Genomic DNA, 26,836 nt, shown 5'->3' with positions numbered 1-26,836 from the left:
CAACATATCAATGACCACACTCATATACTCAACTTGATTTCTAAGACAGTGTCATGTGTCGTTCTCTTTGACTTCAAGGTAACATAAAATGTAATCTACATTCCTCTTGCCAACATGTCACAGATATAGTTTACTGCCAAATTTAAAACCTCAGATATGCTATTATTTTATTTTCAGAAAAATATAAATAGAGATGATGAGGGCAGGGGTGGAAAGCAAAATAAATAAACAAACAAACAAACTGTTGGCATGATGGCTCATATATTTTGAACTGGAAGCCTTAAGTAATCCTTAGATAAATCTAGATGATACTAATAACAAATCATGGCAGTAGATTACATGTTCTTTACAGTGGTATTTTTGTTGCTTTACTTCATTCATTTCTTACACCTAAAACAGTTTCTAGCACATAGTAAAAGCTCAGTAAAGGTCTCTGAATGAACAAATGTAGTAAGAGTTTAGTTATTCTACCAAATGGACCTGGAAGCTGGGTTTCTTATTTTGCTAAAATGAGAAATTGACCTAAGGGTTACTATACATGTTAAAGTATTTTATTTAAAATGCTTAGCATGGTTCTGGGCACAGAAGAAACATTTAGTGTGTTAGCTGTAAAGTATGCTAATAAGTACATGAGATAACTCTCCAGAATTAACATTTGGTATAGTCTTTCAAAATCTGAAAGAAATGCAATCAATAGCCTTTGGGTTTACAGAAATGAAAGCAATTTTTATTTTGTAGAAAAAAGATATAACCCTTTTCCTGCTTAACCTTGGAATGTTGACCACTTCTGTACTAAAATTTTCCCTTTTCTAAATTTATAATAATGACTTGAGGACTGTAGGCTTAAAAGATAGATGTAGACAGGCTTTTATTTTATGTATATAATTTTAGACTGCTATGGTTTTTATCATTCATGTGTCTAACATTTTAGAATATTCTAACTCTTAATTGTTTTCCTTTTTCTTTTTTTACTTACTGAATATGACTTTTTTTGGTCTATGCATAGAAAGGATAGAAATGGAAAATACTGCGTTTATATTTTATTTGTCTTAATACAATTCAAGATGTTTAGAAAATACATAAAATATAAAAACTATAATAGAAACATAAAAACTAATATCCCTATAAGTAAAAAAAAATATGTATGTATGAATATACTTACTATATTACTACTTACTATTTGAAATATATTCCGTAATATGGAACCCATTACTACTTCCATGAGACCATCAAGATTACAAAGATTTGGTTTCCTTTGTAAAACTAAAACAATCTTGTGTTATATGAATTTGATTTCACATCACATCCTTTACAGATCTCAGTCACAAACATCTGAATAGAATATTACTGTCATTTATGTTGAAAAGTTGACACACTATAATCAGCATAAGCATGTTCTGTTTTTAGCTTTATCCATTTATGTCTCAGAAGATCAAAAGCTTTCTCTGATTCTAATTAAGCCATATTTGCTAAAATATGACATATGCAATTAGCTGGAACTCAGAATTGTAAAAAATAGTCCTAGATTTTTTGTTAAATAAATGCTATTAACAAATGTAGCCATGGTTACCAAACAGTGGTTCTCAAACTTCAGCATGTGTCAGATATACCTGGCAGGATGGCCCACACCTTGAGTTAATGATTCTGAAGATCAGGGGTGCGACTAAGAATTTATATTTCTAAGTTGCTAGATGATGTTGCTGTCTGACAACCACTTCCTCAACAGAATTCTCCTCTAATAAACATTCTACACTTGTTCTTATACTTATTGCTGCCTAAATTTGGACCTTGGGGATATATAAGCTTAGACCATGTATAAAAATACATTTACATGTACTTTATTCATTCATATATCTGCAGATGTATTTGCCTGTGAGGTTTCATCAGCTTTTAAACTGGTATGATATACTCTCATAACTGAATGTATGAGATCATGAAACTAGGAATGTAAAAGAACTAAAGTATATTTAGGATTAACATTAGTAAGACAGTGTTACAGGAATTTCTAGTGTTCATTTCTTCCGAGAAACATCAATTTAAACTATTCTCTGTGCATGAAAATATCTGCACAAGAGCCAAGTATTCCATGTAAAGGAATAAAACACCTGGATGAAGTAAAGAAATGAGAAAAGACACAATGAGGAGAGCAGAAAAAAACGGATCTATTATGTCCCCAATCCCCTTCCCCAAGCCTGGGCAGTCCAGCTCAGAAAGAGACACCATCCTCATGGGAGGAGGGGAGTGAGGTGAACACCCAACTTAACAGACCCCAGAGCTGGCCTGTCTTGGCACCAGGATGACTCCCAAGGCCCTAGGTGGGTCCTAGGGTACTAGGGTCCCAGAGGGCTCCCATGGACCCAGGTTCCTGGCCCATCCTGGCACCTACAAGCTCCCACAGCCTCAGACACCAGATTTCTAGCAGGTTCTACAAACTGGGGCTCCTAGTCCATCCCAGCACTTGTTGGCTTTCATAGACTTCAGGTTCCCAGCGTGCCTCAGTGCTAGGCCAGCACCTACAACCTCAAGCTTCAGGCAGGCTCTCACAGAGCGAGATTTCCAGCATGATCCAGAATCAAACTGGCCCCAGCAGCCCCAGGTTCCAAGTGGACTCCGTGAACCCAAGCTCCTGGCCTGCCCCAATGCAGATCCAACCTCCAGGACAGCCACTGAGGCCCCAGCCGATAGCTGGCTCCCACAGACTCAGGCTATTGGCCTGCCCTAGCACCAAGCCAGCCCTCATGGCTCAGACCTCTGCGCTGGCTTCTGTGAAACCAGACTCCCAAACTGTTCCAGCACTGGGGCAGCTCCAAAGACCTAGATGCCAGACCCAACCTGATGGCCCCTTGCACCTGGTTGGTCCGCATGCACCTAGGCACCAAGCTAGTCCTGTGGACCCACACACAAGACCTGCCCACCTGCTGACCCAGCCACCAGATCTGCCTGCCCCCAAACTCCAGCATCAGACCTGCCCATGGACCTCACCAGATGACCTACAGATTCAGTGTAATCTCCATCAAAATCTCAGCAAGTTATTTTGTGGATATTTACTAAGAGATTCTAAAGTTTATATGGATTGAGAAAAAACCCAGAATAGCCAACACGAAACTGAAGAAAAAGAAGAAAGCTGGAGGACCTGCAGACTGGCAACCAGTTTCTGTAAATAAAGTTTTAGTGGAACGCATTTCTATTCATTTACATGATGCTTATGGTTGCTTGTGTGCTGTAACAACAGAGATGAATAGCTGTGAAAGAGATCATATGGTCCAAAAGTTAAAAATATATATCTGATCTTTCACATGAAATTTACCAATCCCTGCACTAGGAATCCAATATGCAATAAACACATATAATGCATTTCCAGTCGTCAAGAATTCCAGAGTCAGGAACTATCACTTATTAATATATTATGCTGGGACAGATTACATATTGCTATTGTTAATGGAAATGAAAACAGTAGTCTTGAATTTTTCATCTTGGATAATGAAAGGATAAAAGTAATTTCTCAAAATAAAATTACATATTCTATCTTAATATTAGATTAAACAGTTAACATTGCACGCAAGACTTTGTAAGCAAATTATATTTTAATGGTGCAATGAAATTAAACCGTTTTATTATTTAAAATATTTTTTCAGTTAGTAATGACTTGAACATTAAATTACATATCCTGGAAAAATTTCAATCAAAAAGATAGTTGGGGTCTACAGTGTTTGATTTTGATTTTCAAATATATAATATTCTATCATATACAATGTTGATTCAATAACAGTGAAATGAATTATTTTTTAATGATCTTTAAACATTTTCCAGGCAAAGAAGTCAAGCCCAAGTCTCCACGTATGTTATGTGCATGCCAAAAAAAAAAAAACAAACTTAAATGCATGCTTTACTCATCCTCTGATTCTATTGTTGAGTGTTTTGCATAAAGTCAAAGGCTTAGCTATCTTGTGCAGACAATGTGCTGATTATCTTACTCGTATTTCTAAGAATTTCCTATGCTGAAAATTTCCTTCATCCTTTATTCCCTGGATGTACAAACCAATATCTTTCATTAACTTCTCATTAAAAATCTTAGTTCCCATTTCCATTTTTCTTAAAATAATTTTTGTTGTAATTGATAATGGGAACCTTTGCTTGTGTTTATATTAATATGCTGCAATCATAAGAAGAAAATTAATATGGAAGATTAAAAATGAGTAGTATATAACAGAAATATACATGAGTACAGGAAATATATTTTTGTATAATCATCATTACTCATGTTTGCCCACGTTTTTAGAGCCACAAGTAAAAAAAGAAGAGAAGCCAGGTATGTATATTTCATATGTAGATTCATACTTACATTTCGTATTTATAATAAATAGCATACCTTTTTGCAAATGTTGTGTCCTACTGCAAATATTATACCAAAATTTTATTCTTGATCAACTTTTTAAAATAAAACAAACATTTTTATCTACACTACCTGTTCCTAGAAAAAAAAATCCTATTTACAGAGATGAAGCCACTGAGAAATGTATATAGTTCAAAAGAAACTACTGACTGACTGACTATTTTTGCTGATTAGGACACAGACATCCTGTCAGAAAAGTAGCTGCTTTCACTCTTCTATTTTTTGCAGGGGAGGAGGGTGCTCCTGAGTCAGATGAACATTTCTGAGGGCTGCAAGAGGCAGCAGCAACTTTTTAAAAAGAAAACAAAGCAGTCTGATTTTTAAAATTTTGATTCACCTCCCAACTATATTAGTGTTACAGGGCTGCTATAATAAAATGCCACAAACTAGGGGCTAAAAACAACAGAAATGTATTCTCTCACAGTTCTGAAAACTAGAAGTTTGAAATCAAGGTGTCAGCAAGGCAAGTTTCCTTGTACCATGTAGGGAGGGTGCCTTCCTTACCTCTTCTGCCTTCTGGTATTTGCAAGCAATCCTTGGTGTCCCTTGATTTGGAGATACATCACTCCAATCTCAGCCTCTGTCATCACATGAACATTTCCTCCCAGTGTATCTTTATCTTTCTCTTTTTTTCTCCTCTTCCTATAAGGAAACCAGTTACTGGATTAAGAACTCACCCTTAATCCACATCTTAACTAATTACATCTGCAATTGCCCTATTTCCAAATAAGGTCACTTTCTGAGGTACTGGGGGTCAGGACTGTAGCACATCTCTTGGGACATCACAATTCAACCTTAAAAGGTCCATCCTCTGCCCCCCCCAAAGTTCATGTCCTTCACATGTAGCAAAATACATTCACCCCAATCCAACAACCCTAGAAGTCTTAACTGTTTTACTGTCAACCAAGTCCAAAATTTCATCAAAGTCCCAAATCTCCTTATCTAAATCAGTTATGGGTGAAACTTGGGATATGATTCTTCCTGCATAAAATTCCTCTCCATCTGTGAACTTGTGAAACCAGGAAAAAAATTACCTGTTTCCAAAATAAAATAGTTGTACAGGCTAAGATAGACATTTCCATTCCAAAAGGAAGAAATTGGGGGGATTAAAAGGGTTACACGTCCCAGGTAAATCCAAACCATAGCAGGGAAAATCCCATGGATGTCCATGGGTGTGCAGACCTGAGACTGTCCCCTTCAGCTCAGTGCGGTGTCCTCTGGAGCTGGCAGGATAACTCTCTGCCTTCTAGGTCCACTGGGGTGGCAGTCCTGCCCTCTCTACCCAAGGAGGTCCCATCAGCCCAGGCCTTTGAATCCGTGACTCTGCCCTGAGAGTCGTTACTCCTGCATTTCATCCTGTCTCTGTACATTTCTGTCCAGGCCAGCATTATTTTTACTTGTACACATTTTTCAAAACCATGACTAGTTTTGAATCCAGTTCATGGAGGACCAAGCCATAGGACAAGAGGGTCTTCTTCAGATCTTTCTGGATAATCACATTTCTGTTTCTGCCTTCTGCAGAAGTGGTAGGTTGGATTTATGAGTTTGTCCAGACACAAGGGTACACTATCTAGGTGGGATGAGAATTTTTTAAACCATCAAGTGCTGGTTTTGCATAACAGTTTACTCTTCAATTTATCTTCTCTTTCACGTTTTTAAATAAGCAACAAAGAGAAACCAGGCTGTATCTTCTACTTGGATTTCCTTAGCTAAATATCCGTGTTCTTTGCTTACAAGTTCTACCTTCCGCCCAACAGAAGAACACAATTTAGCCAAGTCCTCTGACACTTTATAGCAAAGATCACCCTTCCTCCAGTGTCCAATAACATGTCCTCTTTTCCCTCTGAGACCTCACCAGAAGCACATTTAACATTTCCTTTTCTAGCAACATCTACTCCTGACAATATATGTTTTCTCTAAGATAACAGAGGCTTCCTTTACGCCTGTCCTCAATTCTTTCTGACTTCTCCCCAGAATAGCCTTCAATGTCAGTATTTCTGCCAATTGTCTTTTCAAGGCAATCTAGGTTTTTTTTTAATCAAGTGCCTCAAAAAATCTTCCAGCTCCTACCCATTATCAAATTCCAAAGCCACTTATACGTTTATGTGTATTTGTTACAGCAGCACCCTATTTCCCAGTACCAAAAGCTATTATTTACCCTGGGTGGCTGGAATAAAGTATCACAAACTGGGTAGCTTAAAAAAAAACAATTTGATTTGTTTTCACAGTTCTAGAGGCTGAAAGTCCAAAGTCAAGGTGTGAGCAGAGCCACACTCTCTTTGAAGCCGTAGAGGATAATATTTCCTTGTCTCTTCTAGTTTCTGGTGTTTGCCAACAGTCCTTGTTCCTTGGTGTGGAGTTGGCTCACCCCAATCTGCCTCCATCATTACATAGCTGTCTTCTCCAGTGTGTCTCTATCTCTGTGTCTTTTTTCTTCACTTTATAAGGACACCAGTAATATAGGATTAAGGCTCCACTCTACTCTACAGTGTGGCCCCATTTTACCTTAACTAATCACATCTTCAAAAAATCCTATTTCCAAATAAGGTCACATTCTGAGTTACGGTGAGTTAGGACTTCAACAAATCTTCTGTGGGACACAATTCAAGCCATAACTTGGTCTGAATTTCTAAATCACATCAAACCCAATTAGATACATTTCAAAAAGACTCTTCCAACTCCTGTCATTAAATCATTTATCTTATGTTGACACTGGAACAACAGTAAGAGACACAACAATAATCTTGAGAAAACAGAGAATTCAGGTTGAAATCAATTAGCAGTAGCAACAATTTAGTGGCAGACAAATGCATGTCATGATTCTAACCACTGTGTGTTTAAGATAGTCTGGTAGTGAAAAGCCAGCAGGGAACTGAAATAATTTTTACTAAATTCTGCTTTTTCAAATTATGGTAAATCAAGTAAAATAACTTCCCAAAATGAATTTGTGCTCTAGTCTATTTTTTCAGATACAAAAATCCTGTCTTTTGTTTTCCCTTCAGAGTCACAAATTAAAAAGGAAGCAAAACCAGGTAATAATACTTTTATTCCTAAATAGTTACAGAGCTGATTTTGCCTTCATTTTAGAACTACAAGAGGCGTATCTCCCACCCACCAGCAGGGATTCACCAGAGTTTTCTAGATCCTAGTTATTTCCTTACTCCATTGCTCACCATGGTTTTACAGTACTGGATTACGTGAAAGTGGGGCTATACCAGAGACAAAAACATCTAGAATACTGTTTTAAATGGACCTCAGCAGAAACTTCAGGTTTCAGGAAACATTTCTTGTGGTTCTTCAAAGCCTAGTATAATCATATTCAGTTTGTGGGTTTATTTCTGATAACACACCAGAGTTATAAATTCACAAAATCATAGACTCCTGGGATTTGATGGGAAAAGGGGACAAGAGCTTATAAAGCATCTACTATGAGCTAAGAAATTGTACAGGATTTTAGTTTTTATCATATCACTGAGAGACAAGCAACATGATAATTATTATCCATATTTAATATCTGTGGAAACAGTTCAATAGAGTAAGTGTAGAAAGTTATTTTTCCAAGATTTTCAAGTTAAATGTTGGAGCCCATGTCTAATTTACTCAAAACCCTGGGTGCTTTCACTAAGAGACTGTCCCAGACTAATGATCATTTTATTATGAGGCAACATTGACCTAAAATCAGGGCAATCTTTCCAAGTTTGCATTGCTATTTAGTGTGTAAGTCCTGGCTCTGGTGCTAACTAGCTACTCACCTGAGGCAGGTTAAAAAAAATCCTCAGGCTCTGTGAATCCTACTTCTTCATTATCAAAAATTATGTAGCAAGATTCTTAAATCACAACAAATTCAGGAATCCAACTCTAGATGTATATACAATACAATCTTATGCCTTTAATTCTCAGCAGAGCTCACCTAGTGACTGATCATAAGCTTGAGTCGAATTTCCCTAATAATTATATCTTTTTAATGTATCAAGGCTTAAAAATGCCTGTTGCATTATGATTTATTTTTCTGACTATATTTATTTGCTGCAGATGAGTATATGTTACCAGATATGAACATTTTGCATTTTACCCCTCTTTTTCTTTACCAGAAGCCCAGTACCATTTAAAACTTAGCCCAGTACTATTTAAAATTTTTATTTATTATTGTTACATACTATAATTTTACAGGCAATTTAATTGAATTTTTTAATAATTTAAAATGTTTCTTTTCTAGCTTTATCGGAAAAAGCTCAAATACACAGTATGTATATTATTTCAATCATAAAACTTGCATAGAACTTTTACAAAATATTTTAAATATTTTCAATAATATATTTACAATCTGTGCCTTTGTATTTATGCTTTATTTCAGCCCGTGCTTTGGAAATTATCAGTGTTTGAATGTCAATAAGAATTATTGATACGCTGTTTTTATCCAACCAAAATCTTTTAAGTTTTTATTTAAATGAGGATGACATGAAAAGTTAGGAACAACTTTTCTCCATGAGCACATTTGTTAAAATCTGTCAGTTGTTTTCTGCTTAACAAATCACTGGACCAAGTCACAGAGAAAATTCACTATGTATTAATTTATAAAGCTTCTAAATATCTGAAAAAATTTTTCTTGTTATTATTTTCAGAACAAGAAATGGTGAAACCAGAAAAGACTGTTTCTCAGGGTAAACCAGGTATTTTGCAGGTGGTACTGTAGTATCAAATTAACTCTCAATGTTCTAGTGTTAGCAGAATGAGGAGCTTAGAGTTAAATCTAAAATTGTTAAGGTTGATTCATGTCTTAAGTCATTCAGCTCCTAGAACATCTTTAATTTTAGTCATCTTCACAGTGTTTTTTTGAGTTGAGAACTGGACCTGCCCAGTGTATCTAGATAGCTCATGATCTCTTCCATCAGAGATATCTTAGCACAAAGACCATCATTGCCAGCATTCAGGTGAATGGGCTCTATATTTTGATTTGTTTTGTTCTGTTTGGGGCAAGATATTCCTAAAAGACTTGTAATTCATAATGGCTCTTTCAAACATGATCATCTTAGATTCCAAAAATCCTAAGAAAGAAAATCAACATTTCTCCCCTCCTGTTTCTGTTTTACAGAAACTGTAAAAATAGAGAAAGCAGAGCTAATTGTGGGGAGGTGAGAACAGATGTCTGTATTGACATAAGCAAAACCTTAGAAACAACTTTTAGAACCTTCTAATAGAATGAATAATAAACACTATTACTTTCTTCACTGTCCCAAATGTCGACAATTTTTTGTGGTGAAATACTGAGAGACTGAGAGAGCATAGTCTCCAAGCATGTAACAAGTGCACTGCCCTCCAGCCACACCTTCCTTTAATTTCAGTGATAACCTTCATACTCTAAATTCTCTGCTTCCTGGTGAAACTTTTTAATTAGGATATTTGACTAACTGATTCATGTCCACAGCTGAATACTCAAAATGTTTAATTTTATACATAATCATTATGATAATCCCTCTACTTTGGCCCACATTTCTTTGACTGTGTTTATAAAGACACAGAGCACAGAAGACATCCCATAAATGTACCACTTTTGCCCTTCCCAGCTTTATACCATAAAAAACTAGGGTTTCCAAGGGAACCCTCAGTTCTCAGGGAGGGGTCTTTCTCAGGAAAGATCAAAAATTGTTTCTTCCCATTCTTCTTCAGTGATGAAAAGGGAATACATATTTCACATGTACTTCTGTGTAGATCAATACACTGACATACAGTGAAGGCAAAGGGTAGAGTGTGCATTGGCAAGTTAGGGGACCATTCAGATGAGGAGCACTTCTACAGCAAGATGGATGCAAAGATATGTGCAGCTGAACGTATTTTCTTTGTGCTCCCATCCAATTTGAAATAAAAGACATCACTTGCTGTCTTATTGAACAAACGACTAAGTTCTTCTCAGTATTGGTGTTAACTCAAAGAGTATCAGGGTTGAAATATGTGACTGTTTTATGCTGAGGCATTTACAATTTCCACTTGTGTTAACATTTTTTCCTATCACAGATGAAAAAGTTGCCAAGCAGGTAAAAGCTACCACAATAGAAAAAACAGGTAAATAAGATACTTCGTATTTTTCTTCTGTGTGTCAGTTTTATCTTTTAGTCCAAACACACATACACACACCACTACCCCTTACACACACACACACACACGCAGTTCATTGAAGTGTGTTCACTTTTAGTGCCATAAATTCTCAGATTCTGGATTCTTGTAAATAACTAAAAGATGCACTCATTAAAAATTAACAGTGGAAAACTAGAGTGACATAACTATTTTTTTAAAGTGTGATTGACCTAAACTTACATAACACTTATGGAGAAATTCATGTCATGCATTGATTATCATGTCCTAGTAGGTGTTTAATCTAATTTTCAAACCACATTTCTTCAAATATTAAAATCACAAAAATCTGAATCTGTCTGCTGTTCATGTATTAGAAGGAATAATTTCCATTCATGAGAGCTCCACAGAGAATTATGTGATTGTATAACTTTTAAAAATCTGCTTTAAAGAATGATTGATAGAACATATAATATCAAAGCATTATTTCATGTGAGAAAAAAAGGAGCGTACACTCTTGTAATCCTAAAGTTCTTTCTTATAAGGATGAACAAAATTAAGTCTTCATCTCAAGTGACACCTTGTAATACTAAATCTCCTCCATTTGATCCCAAGATGGAAATCCTACCCACCTTGGCCATGAATAGAGCCCCATTTCTTAAATCATTCCAAAAGAAAAGGCTTGTCAAGTAATTTCTTTCTTTTAGCTGAGATAATCATGATAATCAGGATTTAAATACCGTTCTTAGAGGAAAATACAATAGAATTCAGGAGAGAACTAATTATTCATAGAAATTACGGGCTATTATTTCATGAGAAAGAAACCTCATAAGGCTACTTTCACATTACCCCACTGGACCATTGTACTGTATTCTAACTATTGACTAGGCTCATAATTTTAGTTAACATTCATCTAATTTGGACCCTAAGGTGTGTTAATATGACCCCTGAGTATCTCATTTAATTATATGGGTATTTGGAGATTATGAAGAAACTAGCCCAATATATTTGTTCCCCAAATATATAGATTGTTTCAAATTTTACATACAACTTTGTGTGTCTTAGTTTTTCAGTGAACAGTATAATTAATATATTTGCTGACAGTGAAATGATAGTGCTCACAGAGAGAATGCATTAAGCTGAAGATAAGGAGAGAATTTAAAATTAAGAAGAAATAAGTACAAATGCTAAAATGTTATTTTTTCCGTGATTTGTATTTATCATATGCTGTTTACTTTCTTTCATTCTCCACAGTCAAACCCAAACCAGCAAGTAAGAGATGAAAATAAAATCTGAAAAGTGTCATTTGGCCATTTCAACTCTAACAATTTGCTTGTTTTTTTTAACACTTTTTTTTTTTTTAGTATTGCCTAAGGCTAAAGTACCACTATAGGTGATAAGTTACTGTCATTGCTATGGCTTTGATTTAACACCTTTGTCTTTCACTACTAATTAATAATACACCATAATTACACAAATGAAATCTCTGGAAGTTGTACTGCTATTATTGGGTAATACAATATATATGGGGAATCTTTTAAACATACATAATGAATAACAAAGGAAAATAAAATGATATACTATTTTTGGTGTTATGAGCCACATACTGTTTTCAATTAATTTGCTTTAAACAGCAAAATTTATACTATAGGTAATCTTAGTGTTATGATCCTCATAATTTTATGAATTATAAACATTTTGCTATTTGTTTATTCAAATCATGGAATTCTCATGACCATAGCTTTTAAAGACCATCCATTTTGTTGTTCAGGGGTGACACAGATGTTACAGTTGTAGAGAGTTTAAAAAGTGACTATTAGACTCAGAAAATTGTGAACATTTGCCCATTGTCACACAGGTAGTAAATATGTCCAAATTGTGTCAAAATTGTGATGTTGGTTCTTGAATGATACATGTTTTGAAACAGAGGCTTAGATGAAGGTATGAGTGGCTGCTTGTCAAATCGTCTCTTGCTCCTTTATGAAAAATGGATTGACTAGATCCAAAGATGAATTGGGTGAGACCAGTTAGGAGGCCATATTGATGATCCAGGAGATATGGCAAAATACACAGAATCTAAATAGAACATAGTCACCTCCTAGAACCTATTGCATGTAGTTTGAGTATATGTTTTATATTATTATTTTTACTTTAATTTATTATGCTTGTGCAGTGCTATTATTATGACAGTGTAATAACTTGAATATTGGCTTTTTTTATTCTGCATGCTTATTTAACATTAAAACTTATACAATTTAAGCTCATGGAAGTTCATCCTTGAATGCCATCAATTCCTAATTTACAAATATCCGATTAAGTCTTATGACAGCATAGATCCTACATCTCCCCACCTACTTCACTGTTGGTGCAAGATGATGGAGAAAATAGTAGCACTTTCAGAGAACCTCTAAACTCAGGAGGAAAGAAGGAAAGGACAGATAAACGAGAACGGTTCAGGAGAACTAACCTGGACGTGATTAGTAAGAGTTAACACTCAGCAGTGATCTGCTCTGTTTCCAAATATTCTCAATTCCATTGAAAATATCCAACCCTACATGGCTTTATTTGAAATTCCACTTTTGATGAAAGAGGGAGAGAGATATCTCCTAAAATTTATTCTAATTCAAATATTTTCCAGAGGGCTAAGAGGAATATCAATTACACATTTTGATTCCTGGATTCAGCTGAGATTCATCCGTGAGAGTTCTAACTGGACCTGAAGAGAGGGTGGTCCAGAAAAATGGAAATCCAAGGGGTGGTACTTTCTGGAATAAGGGAGGTTTGGTTAAATTTTCAGCGGGAAAATAATGACCAGCACCAAATTGCCTCTGACCTGGCAAGAAGCGAACTAGGAAGAGTCAGAGAGGTAAGAAGGGAGCTTGTAAAATGCCAACGGAAAACGTCATCTGCTTTAAAATATCCCCAAAGAATGACTCAACCTTCAGAAAGAAAAATCCTCTTATTATTATTTCTCCTCTTTGTCATATTCTGTTCTCATCTTCTTATACCACATGGCCCCAAGAGGCCTAGCACCTTTGTAGTATGCTACAGGATGCCCTGTGAATGAACCTGACCTTGTTTATAATGTGTTTCTATGGCAATATGCTTTGTGTGTTTCAAGTTACATGCAAATGACTTTGGGGGCATGCTTCCCATATAAACTGAGGATCCCCTGCAAACATATAAATAAGAAATGCTTGCTACACAAACAATCCACAAATTGCCAGTTAATTTTCGTTTCTCTCTCTAGAAAAAGCTGAACATCAGGAAAAAGAATCTCCATCTCTAAAAACAGGTGTTTTTGCCTTTTTGGTTTGCATTCTGTCATAATTCACTATTTTTATTAAATTTGAAAATTAAAGCAAAGCATTTAAGTGCTTTTCACTTTATTTCCTTGTACTATTTAGTCTTGTGGTTTTGTAGTAAAATCTAGTTTATCTGATGCAAGGGCTGTGATACTGTTGACAAGCATTTTGCTAAATATTGTAACCAATATATATGGATTGCCAAAAATGCTTTTGTAATGCAGCAGTAAGACAATGGTATTTGCTTTTATGCTTCACAAGACCCTTCCAAAATATTCAGTATTTCACCATTGTCTGTAAAGTTGATTTACTCTTGATAGTACTATAAAATATCCTATCAAATTATACATATTACATTCCACTGAACACTAATCATGAATTTCAACTTGGTATATCTTCTAAAAATAGAATTTATTCCATTCTATAATGGTTTAATATTTTAAAAATATTATTCAATTTTTAAACTATATAATATTTGGCATGGTTCAATACTAAGGCATATAGGAGGTTAACAGAAAAATCCCTTCCTCTCCTCTTTATTCTTATTCTACAAGTTCCCATTCCCAAAATACCTAATAATGCCCAATAAGTAATCACTACTATTTCTTAATATATCTTTCTAGCAATATATATAAAATATAGACACATATATTATATATATACATGCCTATACACAAATTATACATATATATTTCTTGCTTTTTTTACACAAATCATGACATACTATAAATAGTTTTGTCCCTAAGTGTTTCCATTTAAGAACGTATTTTGAAGATTTTTTGTATCAGCACATAAAACATTTCTTTATTAATAATATTCCATTGTATAGTTGTACACAGTTAACTAGTCTCTGACTGACCTATGTTTAAGTGGTCTAACAAGCTTTCTTTAATGATATACAATAATAAATATAAGTGCTTGTCTAGTTTTGTAAATTTATCTTTGGGGTAAAATTCCTTAAAGTAAAACTTTTTGTGAAATGATATATTCAATGTAATTTTTATAAACATCTTTAATTGTTCTCTTTAAAAAGTTGTATTGATCTGTATTCCCACTGTTAATTAGTTGGTTGACCTATTTTTGGATGGTTCAAATTCCTCACAATCATGAGGAAATGCTGTCTAGTTTTTTATGAATAAATAGATATTTACATGTAAGACTTCATAATGAATGCTTTTAGTTAATGTTAGAAGATAAAGTATTTTGGAGAATGATATCATGTATTTAAATGCTATAGTTCTGTGTTTTTCACCTACCATTCTCTTATTCTCCCTGAGATTTCATAAAGTCAGCCTCTTCATTCAAAATACTGGATGGGAAGCATTTAAATAATTAATATTTATTAATATTAATGTGTATTCTGAAAAGACAATGGCAGATTATGCATTTTATGCCATTCAGAAACAGTAAGGAGTTCAGATTATCATGAGCATTTATACTGCTTCAAATCAAAGATGAAGTTTTATAGAGATAAAGAAGAAACCAAGAAGTTCCTATGCTTTGATGCTCAACAACTTCTTTGGGGAATTCATTGGAAATATGATGTAAAAATTACTCAAAGTGTGTTGTCTATTGCTCATTTTAATATAAATTGAGCCTATTCCCATTTTAACTCAAACAGAATAAGGAAATATAAAGGGCTGATATTTCACCCATAGATAGAAAATTATCACTGATTTTCTTTTCTTGTCTTTCTTTTTTTTTTACTTTTTAGACAAACCAAAACCAACTTCAAGTAAGTGAATCATTCTAGAATTTTAAGAATTTACTATTTAATTATTTTAATCTTATAATTTCTTTAAGTTGTACATGCAGTAAAACACCTGAGCCTGAAAACTTTGAGAAGAAGGATTTGGGTGGTACGAGGGGGCCTTGAAGACAAAGAGAGACAATAATACACATAAGGAATCATCAAGATAGGAGGACTTGGAGCTTAGGAGTAGGTAGGTTTTTATTAGAGTCATAATACTTGTTGAAACAACCATGGTGTGGAAACTAGAGAACACAGAGAGACATGGATGGGCTCTGACATAGATGACACAGAGGTCCAGAGGCATCATCCCATGAATGATTAGGCCTAAGCTCCTTTGGCTACCGTGAGCTTGCTGTCTGACCTCAGGCAGAAATATCTCTGATACTGTAATTCTTGGGAGTGACCCATTAAAAATTCGCTTATTTTTTTAACCTTTACTTTGACTACAACATAAATATATATTTACAGAGAGAATCTCTCTCCATGTCAATAAGAGTTGTTCTTTACAATTTGTTATGGGTTGAACTGTGTCCTTAAACCGATACGTTGAACTTAACTTCTGGGATCTCAGAATGTGATCTTATTTGAAATGGGGTCATTGTAGATGTAATTAGGTAAGACAAGGTCATGATGGACTAAGATGGGCTTCTAATCCAATATGATCAATGTCTTTATAAGAAGACAGTGTGAAGACAGGCACCCAGGGAGAACACCATGAAGGCAAGGTTTGCAGTTACATAGCTGCAAGCCAAGGAATTTTAAGGACTGCCATCAAACCGTGAAGCTAGGGAGGGGCAAGGAATGATTCCATTACAAGACTTCTAGCTTCCAAAACTGGGAGACAATAAATTTCTGTTAGGCCACTCATTTTTGATACTTTGTTTTGGCAGCTCAAGGGAACGAGTACACTTTATTTTTTCCAAGTGCATCTTAATAAAACAAACAAAAAAATTCATATTTTTGATGCAATTGCAGATTTAGAGAATAGTTGCAAGAATGTTGCAAAAAATTACCATATATCCTTCACCTGAAAAACCCCAAAAAGTACGGTATGTTTATTAATGCAGGAGCCATTATGCCATTGCCAATGTAGATGGTTCTGACAGATCAACAAGGAATATTGTCTGTATTGTATTCATTAATCCTTGAACATGTATTTATTGAGCACCTGTTAGATACATTACACTGTACCAAGGGTATATGAGGGAATGCCTAAAATGACTTCTGTTGTCATATCTGTCACAGTTACCCTAAGTAATATCTGTGCAAAAAAAAAATGGTTGCATCTCTCTTTTACATACTTTCAGTTGTTAGAATGTATTGAGTAAACACAGTATGGAGATCCCTCTAATAGTCACTGCTGGGTTAAAAAATTCAGAACACAGAATAGTAATCTTAACATATTAGCTTTTTATTTTTATGTTCTTTCAAAGGCTAAAGGTGAGTCATTTTACTATTTCAGAATCACTGTTTTGTTTTGACATTTCAAACAATAGTAAAAGTATAACAATTTATGAAATTTTATGTAATTTCATAAAAATGAAATTGTCTATTTAATACTGTTAAATTATGACCCAGATATTACCCTGAAGGAAAATATTTGCATTTCAGCCAAGAGTGTATCTAGAAATTGTATCTAAAACTCTCTCGTGTATTTAGTTTATGTTATTGCTACTAACACGAATGGTATTACAAAAAATTGAGTTGAAAGTCAAAACTAGAATGCTAATATGAAATATCACCATAATTACTTGCAAGTACTATTCTGTTTATGGAATATTTTACATCTTTATTCTTATAAAATATTTTAATTAATTTTCCTTGAATTTTGAAATTAGCTTCCAAAAAATTTATATTAGACAATTAAATGTATCACTTTTATAGAATGTTATTACTTGAGCTGATTTGTGAGGAAAGATAAATTTTTAAAAGTCTCCCAAGTTAAATTTTTAAAAAATAATTGGTCTATGAATTTACTGAAGGAGCAAAATTAAAGACTAGGTCTACATTAGTATAGGTTAAAGATAAATAACGTTTTTGTATCTTGTCTCACTTCTCTGACTGTAATCACCATGAGCTGGGTTTATTTTTGTGATTTTTTTAATCTCATCTCACAACCCCATCCATTGCACTTAATACAATATCGTACACAAGTTGCTTTTTAAATATTTAATGGATGAATGCATGCATGTACATGTGAAGATCATGTTAAAAATGTGTGTAATGAAGACTTCTAATTTGTAACTGAGAAAATCACCCAAACAACTTTAAATTGATTTACTCTACCATATACAGACTGCTTAAGATTAGTGTGTAGAGTAGTTCTATTTTCAGAATGGATTCTAGTTACAGATTTAAGAAATATTAGTTACCAGTATGTTTCTTTACCACTTTGGGTATGTGTCTGTTGTCATTACTATTGGAATTTAATAGGAAATATCTGAAGATGAGGTTTGACTGTCTGTTACTAAAAAACAAAATTATTCTTTCCTTTTATTCCTATTCCTTTTATTTCTATTTTTTTTCCTAAAGAGAAAACATCAGAAGTTACAGAGTCAGGTAAATATTTACTTTTCCAGGGGAGGTAACATAGATCCATGGGAACAGCATATAAATTTGAGTCCCTGTCTATCTGTGTAACATTTGGGACAATCCTTTAATAGCTCAGATTCCCAGTTTCCTCACCTATAGAACAAGCATAAGGCTGGTTGTTATAAGTATTAAATAAAATAATACACATACATCCCTACTACATACTTGGTTGTCACTCATTAAATATTGGTTCCCTTCTCACTCTTGTCTGATAATTATAGTTGAAGGAAGACATCAATCAACCAAAACTCTATTTTGGAAAGCATGTGTCTACATTTTGTTTGGAGATATGTTGTGACTCTTACATTGTTTTTGACCAATAGTTTATTTAGCATCCGTAGCACCAGTAAAATTCTCATTTCCTAAAGACAGCAATATAAAATTTAGATGTTTTTCCTGTTGTTACTCGTTTAAACATAATAAATGCGTGGTTTACTCTAGTTTTATTTCCAAGTATGTAAAAAACAGAAACAAAAATCAAAGGGAGGAGACCCTGCTTTATAGAGGATAACAAAGGATAACAAAAATACATATGTTACTACGGATAACAAAAAATATATATGTTCTCACATATGGAGGGAGACTTTTTCTTCACATTTTGAAAAAGCAGAGACCTGACTGACCCCTTTACACTTATGGGATTAAATTTCATCTCCAAATGTTTATTCCACGATTGGGTAAGAAAATTATGTGTTTTTAAGCTGGTGGTTTCTTACTATTTTTCTTCCCTCTAGTGAAGACGAAAGTTGAAAAATCTGAAAAGGAAAGTAAAGGTAAAGACATTTTAAGACATGTATATAAAATTAGCAATAAAACCAGAAATGAGAAATATGTAATTATGCAAATTATATCCCTTAAAAGCAATTCATGAAAATATGGACAGTGATTTTAAACCATGTATTTGAATTGCAGCTCATGGTTGAGTTATACATGCAAGTGGCATAGGTACTGCATGATTATTAGATATTTAAAGGGAACAGAAATTTAGATCCCTGCCTGTTATTACTAAATTAACACCACAGAATTCTTTTCACACAAGTCCTGGATTGTGAATACTGACTACACAGTATGTAATTCCAAACCTTAGGAAGACCTACAAATAAATGTATGACTCTAATTACCATTTTATCTCTATAGAAAAAGCAGAAATGAAACATCTTAAAGGAGAAAAAGGTAATGTTTTAAAGATTAAAAAGCCCTGAAGCTAAAATAATTTGAGTCAAAGTTTATCTCAATTTTAAACAGAACTTTTGTTTATGTATGTGACGATTAAAAGAAGAAACATGGTAAATAATAGGTGGCTATGTGGTAATGGCAGTGTCAGAAAGCAGTGGATGGCAGGCCACTCCTGCCATATGCATTCATGTTGTGTCATTGGTGAGCAACTGGTTAAAAGCTGCATTGCAGTGTTGCTTTTTTAAAAAAAATATTGTGTTTATTTATGTAGTAAACTACATAAATATAAAATGATACTCATTGATTTCCATGTAGTTATCTAAAAATCTTACAAAGCCCTTGATTATTAAATATCCTATTGGGTCAAGAGGAAAGCATTCTTTGATATATCAAGAAGATTGTTGATAACAAAAGAAGGCACTTCTTTTCTGGTTTAATCCTTAAATTCAGATAATCAGAATGATCCACTGTCCATGGATTCTTAATCACTGAAATACTATGTAATCATTGCATTCATGTTATATCTCTATTTATGCAAACAAAACAATCTCTACTGTTAACATTTATATTTGTTAGGTATTAGTAGAAGAAAAATATTTTAAATCACCCTGAGAAAATATGAACAACTTTAAATTATTCTCATGTTGCTAAAGCTTAGAGTTAAATTTTTATGAAAATTTGCTTAAAATTTGTATTTCAATTTACTTTTTATTTATATATAGTACCAACAAGAAAAGAAAGTCTTCAATCACACAATGTGACAAAAGGTAATCATGAACTTTGTAAACGTTAAATGCTATGTTGATGGGGAAGTGCCTGAATTATGTTGTCACTTAAAATTAACACTAAATTTTTTAAAGCAAAGAAGTCTAGCAGGTATATACTTCTGATAACAGCAGAGGACGTGATGAGGTAGGAAGTCTAGCAGGAAGCTTACATTTCAGTGAAAAACTAGGAAATGTGGAGAAACAGGAACTAGTAACAACACAAACATTCAGTAAGATATTCCAGTACACAGCAGAAGAACAGTTTTATTGCAAAAGGCTTTTGCAGCAAGACTATAGTCAATGACAGGATGGTTAAAAACAGATGGAGCTAAGATTCATTTTATCTATGACTACATAGATAGCTAATGTCATGAATATATTTTTATTATTTACAAATTGGTCCTTTAATTCAACGAAGACACAGAGTGGCTAGTGGAGGGCAGATGCCAACATGCACATGGCAGGTAGATGTTCTTTACCTAAAATGAGAATGACCTATTGTGGTGATATTATCATAAAAAATATAAAGGGACAATTGAATTATGGAATCTGGGTGATAAATTCTAAACTGCTGAGGAAACATGCCGTGTTGAGCAAGAATTTTCATTCATAGTAAATACACAGATCTCGTGTGTGTGTGTGTGTGTGTGTGTGTGTGTGTGTGTGTGTTGTTGAGGGTGGTCTTGTTTTTCACTGGTTCCCTGTCGCTGCTTACTGTAGTATGTATACCTGAAAGGGTAGGACAAATCTAGGCATAATTATCAGTAATATTAAGGAGTATAATTTAAAATAAGAGAGCAAATCAAATTTGTAGAAAGATGCAGAACTGCAATTTTTATATTGAAACTTTCTCCAAAATATTGCTTGATGTATTTTAAGATAATCATCCAGAAGAATGAAAAGAAATGGATTACTTAGAAAACCCATAGCTATTTCCTTTCCAGTTTTTAGTTCAATTCCCTCTTTAATAAGGACCAACTATAATCCCCAGTTTAAAGATGAGCTAATGTTTGATGAAAGGAAGTTTAATATCTCAGAGCATTTACATGGTAGAGTTAAGAATTGGCTCCAAGCCAGTTGGTGCCAAACACTTACGCAATTGAGCCAGTTCAACCACTTTTTACTGTATTATCACACAGTGGCAAAGGGAAGCTTTCCATCAGTCAAATAAAATGTACCCCACTTCATCCACAAGGAAGTGGTCTATTAGAGCTAAGACTAGAAGGCAGTACAAAGGATTCTTGGATCCAGACATTGAATGGATACTCCTTTTTACTCCTTTCTGTGAGTCCATTGTTTCTAAGGTCTTCATGTTATGAACACACACCTGGGAAAAATTATTATATGTAAAAGCACGAGTTCAGCCCAGAGCTAGTTGAGAATGCAGGCACATTCTTAATCATACTTTACTCAACAAATAGTTCATTGCATCTCAGTAAATGTTTGTTTTATTCCTTTCTAAGTTCTCGTCTTTTTAGCCAGTGCCAGTATTTTTAAAGGAAAAATAATAACACATCAGCCTTTCTAAAGCATTTTTCTGAATTACTTTATTTGTTTTGCAATTTTATACATGAAATATGCTGCTGTTATATTCCTAAAAGCATAAGTATCCCAAAGGAAAATGTTTTTAAAAAGTCTTTCTGTTGCTATAACCTAATTTTTATAAATTTATAATTCTTAGGGTTATATCAGAGACTCTACAAGTCTCAAAGGAAAACATGATAGCCAGACATCTTAAAAATTTTATTTTCAAGCCTAGCCTTTTAAATTAGACTAATGTTAATGAAATATAGATGTTACCAATCCTCTTTTTTTCAGAAAATTAGAATTTCTGCTCTAGTATTTGGGACAACTATTCACTTTATATCTTTGCCCTATATCCATACAGCTTAATGGGAAAACGTATTGGAGAAATATAGTCTCTCACTGAAACTAACAAATAAATAATTATGAAAAATTAAACTGTTTATTGCATGTTGTTTTTTAAGATTTATATTTTACAGTCTAATTGGTAGCTATTTGTCTCTATTCATCTTTGAAAGGAAAATAATTCTCAATAATACATTTTATGGTATTTGGAAACTTTAAAGCAAATATTTAGATTAATTACATCACACAAAATAACTTCACTGGAGTTAAGGATAATTATAGTTAAACTAAAACAAATTAACAGGGATCCTGCTTATTTTAGAAAGAGTGTATGACACCTGTAATGATTAATAACTTTTTTAATGTCTCACATAAAGGAGATTAAGGTACTCAAAGACCCATGTTCTCAGGCAATAGAGAGCTACATTTCTTCACTAACTCCCAAACAATAAGGAAGAAAGTCAACAGATATTAGATCTTTTATATAGTCTACTGATGTATAATTTCTTTGCATTCTACCTGAGTTAAACAAAACTTCTTTTCTTTTTTTTTAGCAGAAAAACCTGCAAGAGTGTCAAGTAAGTACGTCTTGCATTGATGATAAATTCTCTTTGGCACACAGTATGAATTTCAGGCTGAAATTCATAAAATATTTATTTTTTAATGTGTTCAGGGATTGAGTCATTTCATACTAAATCCTCTGATAGGAATTTGATAATGTTTAATCTTATGTCGAAACTTAAAAACAAAAGTAAGTTATTTGAAATGTTAACTTGTAGCAAAAATACCTTATGTTCTTGAGCCTGAAGTTAGTGGCTTGCATTCAAATACATAAATCTGTTTAGTGATTGAAACAAAATATGAAACAATAAAACAAAATAATCCTGCTTACTCACTAAAAATTTACTCTAGAATGCATGTAGTTGAGCAATAATGTTTTCTTAGCTTCTATTTTCTAATGTTCATTAACCTTAAATTATATATATCAAAAGAATACATAAGGGATGGATTTAGTCTCATATATTGTAAACAGATCAAATGCTCAGAAAACACTCTCTGAAATATCAAGATCGAGGTATTGATAGAAGCTCAAAATATACAGGATACAACTCTAACTTTTCCTAGAAGTTCTGAAAATTCTGGGAAATAGCAATTTTCCTCCCCACATTTCCAGATTTAAGAAAAAAATCATTTAAATCAGTGCTATCAAACTCATCATGTGAGCCACTTGCCTAGTTTTAAATTTTCATATAGACGTCTTAAATGAATAAAAAGAAACAGGTGAACATAATTTTAATAATGTTATTTAACTATCTACAAATATTACTTCAGCATGTAATCAATACAGACATGTATTGATAGTTTACATAATTTTTTATTGAGCCTTTGAAATTGTGTGTGTAGTTTCCACTTGTACTGCAATTCAACTAGCCACATTTTAATCCCTACAGCCCAGGTGGTCAGAGAATACTGCACTGGACTGAGCAAGTCTCAGTGTTTACTGAGTGCTTCTACTGTGCCCAATATTTAGTGAGTACTGAGGACAATACAAGACAATCATTAAATGAGGTTCTCACGAGGTATCTCATTCGAAGTTCTTTGACTAGACTTACTAAAGCCCCACGTGGACTTGCTCCAGGCATTTTTTGAATAGGAAAATAATTACAAGGGTACAGAATTGTTTCACGGATGCAAGAGCAAAACTTACATTTGATTCTCTGGAAATCCCTCTGAAATTATCCCACTCTGTACCCTTCCCCTATGGCCAGAGATAGTCAGGGCAGACATTATGGAGGAGGTGTTTCCAGAATTTGTGCTTGAAGAATGATTAGGACTGGATAATTGGGAAAAGAAGAAAGAGAGTGTAAGGAAAAATTCACTTCTCCTGTGTTTCCCCTTTATTCTCACTACTACCATGCTCCTAACACTTCTGACACCAGACATGTAGGGTTTGTTTTTTTTTTCCCACACCAAGTGATTCTCTGTGACACTAGCTGGATGTCCTACAATGCAATTAGATTCTGATATTAACTGAAGTTAGCACATCATAGGTTAAGGACTCAGTCCCATGGGGCACCTCAAAGTCAGATGCCAGTCTAAATAGTAGGTCCCCGGGTTATCCACAACTTCTGTCCTTCTTGGCTACAAATAAGAGGCTCCATGACACCTCTCTCTTGGATTAAATTATTTGCTAGAACAGCACACAGAAATCAGAGGAACAGCTACTTTGGTTTACCAGTTTGCTTATAATAAAAGACATGATAAAGGATACAGATAAACAGCCAGAGAGATCACAGGGCAAGATCCGGAAGGGTCCCCAGCACAAGAGCTTCTGTCCATGTGGAGTCAGGGTGCGCCACGCTCCTGGCATGTAGATGTGTTACAGTAACCCAGAAGCTCCTTGAACTGCGTACTTCTGGGACTTTCATGGAGGCATCATCTCATAAGCATCATGCTCGGCTCGTTAACTCAGTCTCTAGCGCTCTCCCCTTCCTGGAGGGGGCAGGGTGGGGCTGAAAGTGCCATGCTCCTAATCGAGGCTTGGTCCTTCTGATGATAAATCCCTACCCGGGGGCCCTCCAAGCATTGCAAAATTAGAACAAAAGACTCTCCTGTCACCCAGGAAATTCTAAGAGCTCTATGCCAGGAACCGGGAGCGAAGACCAATATATATATTTTCCGTTATTTCACAGTAGGGGATCAAGAAAGCAGTGAGAAGTAAGGTCTGTAGGATGACACTAGGAAGCAGAGAACCTGCAGGACAAAGGATTTTAGACTTACTGCCACAGAAGGCTATGCTTTGCTTTACATAAGGGAGTGAATGTGAATGAATTGTCGGGAAGTCTAAATAAGAGTACTAACTGAAAAGATGTGAGGAAAAAAGCGTTATTGCTTTTGATGGATCATATGAAATAAATGTTTAGGGCATCCTGAAATGATACATTTAACAAGTTGGTTTCTGAGTATATGAAGATTATATTTTTATAGCACATATTTCTGTTTTATCATGCCTTTTCAGAGGCAATCATCAAAAACCGCCTGAGATATTTATCAAATAGAACATACTAAAGATAATTTAAACTAAGGAATCATTGTATTTTTTTCTGAAATCTTTTTCAACATTATGTACATGCTGGGTTTTTTGTCAGACTTCTAATTTATTTTCAGTTATTTATTTGTCTTTCACTAAAGAATGTTCACAAAATACCTCCAACTTTGAGCCTATTGCTTCTTTCCAACCACATCCTCTACCCTAATGCCTGTATCACTTGTCTTCTGAGCAGGACCAGGTTCTCCATCTCTGAGGTCATGTTTTCTGGTTTGATGCTGGATGCACAGAGACCATAATTCATTCCCAGATTTTTTTTGGTAGGATTGGTAGATATTGTTACTATTTGGAAAAAGACTGATGCAAAAGAGAGGATAGGTATCTCTTTCTGAATTCTTGTGACTCGCTCTGATTGAGAGTCTTGAAACTATCCCAGGGGACTGGATTCTCTAATATCTAGGGTTTTATTATAGGGATAAAAAAGAATCAGCAATGCATGAACATTTCTCTATTACATCAAAGAAAATAATATTGCAAAATCAAATTTTCTGTGTTTCACAGATGATTATGGTTTAATCAATGTTTGTTTGTGGGTTTACTTTTTCAAAGGACATAGTTTATTAATTTCTAAATAGTCACTTAATTTTCATTCTGTATCTTTTTTTCTTTGCCGATACAGTAAAAATAACAAATAATTAGCTTTTTACTTGGTTTGGAGGAAGACATCTCTTAGACTGTATTATAATATTTAAGACTTATTACCTTAAAAATTAAAAGCAAAATAAATATTCACATTCTTGAACTTTAAATAGTGTAACCATTTCTTACTGATATTGATAGTTTAAATCTTTGTAATGTTTTTTCTTTGGAAAGAAAACTCTGAAATTCCTATAATATCATTCCCCAGGAACTTGCCCAAAGGCAAAATATGAAGTGAAACAAAGGATGAGAGAATACATTATTAAAAAGTAAATGGTGCCAAGGGAAGGCTTGTACCTAGAAGAGTCTCAAGACTCTTGACATAGCTGAGACATTGATAATATGTTTATAGCAATGGCTGTTGGGTTTTCAAGGAAAGAGATTTTATAGAAATCCATAGTTCTTTTGATCTTATTTCCTAGTAGTCAACATTTAAGTAAAGTTAGGTTGGCTTGCCCATCAAAATGAGTATTTTAAAAGGGGTGATATAGTAAGAACATTTCATGAGATGATTCAGTGGAGAAACATAACTTTGACATCTTCTTCTGATGTCAGCTTTTAAATCCCTTATAACATTTTTATCTGATTGTGAATAGTGAGATTTTTACTTATTAGCATCTTGTCTGATATTATAATTATTCCAATTTTATTTTTGTACTGCATCCAGTACAGTGACCTTTACTTTTAATTTGATGAATTTAGACAACTTACATTTGTTGTATTCTTCACATCTTAGGTTTAGTTATTACCATTTTACTTTTTGTTCAACATTTCTCATACTCTCTCAATGCTTGTTTATATTATTTATTGTCTTGTACAAATTGAGAGCTTTTCTCTTTTAAATATTTTTATTATCCTTTTTTTAGCCTCAACTGGTCTGAAAATAGTGCTGTTTCTATTTCTATTACTATTACTGAAATAATACTATTTCTATTACTTTCGTTACCCTTGGAATACTGATATATAGGCTAATTTGTTCAGTATTTTTGTTTCTAACTTTTTTTAAAAACTCTGAATGCCAGCTTTAATCAGTATTATTTTTTCAGTCAATGTGTATGTCTTTATCCACATGTTACCAATGTCATTACTTACCATTTCGTTTGCATCTCTGACTTTGTTTTGACATCATACTTCTTCCAGCAGTGGCATCGTTAGAAGTGCCTT

At 34.0% G+C, this 26,836-nt stretch overlaps 1 protein-coding gene across 1 annotated transcript in view; it reads left to right on the top strand.

The window, feature by feature from the left end:
- The window catches only part of TRDN (triadin), a gene marked incomplete at its 5' end in the record, with an annotated part of 362,619 nt that overhangs the window by 320,667 nt on the left and 15,116 nt on the right, over positions 1-26,836 (top strand). The window contains 14 exons of the mRNA XM_072965935.1: positions 3,811-3,837; positions 4,280-4,309; positions 7,396-7,425; positions 8,610-8,636; positions 9,016-9,063; positions 10,406-10,453; positions 11,717-11,734; positions 13,713-13,757; positions 15,482-15,502; positions 18,053-18,079; positions 18,847-18,885; positions 19,250-19,285; positions 20,011-20,055; positions 22,479-22,502. Of these exons, the coding sequence (XP_072822036.1) occupies positions 3,811-3,837; positions 4,280-4,309; positions 7,396-7,425; positions 8,610-8,636; positions 9,016-9,063; positions 10,406-10,453; positions 11,717-11,734; positions 13,713-13,757; positions 15,482-15,502; positions 18,053-18,079; positions 18,847-18,885; positions 19,250-19,285; positions 20,011-20,055; positions 22,479-22,502 (465 nt within the window). The remainder of the gene's footprint in view (positions 1-3,810; positions 3,838-4,279; positions 4,310-7,395; positions 7,426-8,609; positions 8,637-9,015; positions 9,064-10,405; positions 10,454-11,716; positions 11,735-13,712; positions 13,758-15,481; positions 15,503-18,052; positions 18,080-18,846; positions 18,886-19,249; positions 19,286-20,010; positions 20,056-22,478; positions 22,503-26,836) is intronic.

Source organism: Vicugna pacos, chromosome 8, assembly GCF_048564905.1.
Source record: "Vicugna pacos chromosome 8, VicPac4, whole genome shotgun sequence".
NCBI lineage: Eukaryota > Metazoa > Chordata > Mammalia > Artiodactyla > Camelidae > Vicugna > Vicugna pacos.
The sequence above is the reverse complement of the archived record's forward strand: the minus strand, read 5'-3'. Positions and strand labels throughout refer to the sequence as shown.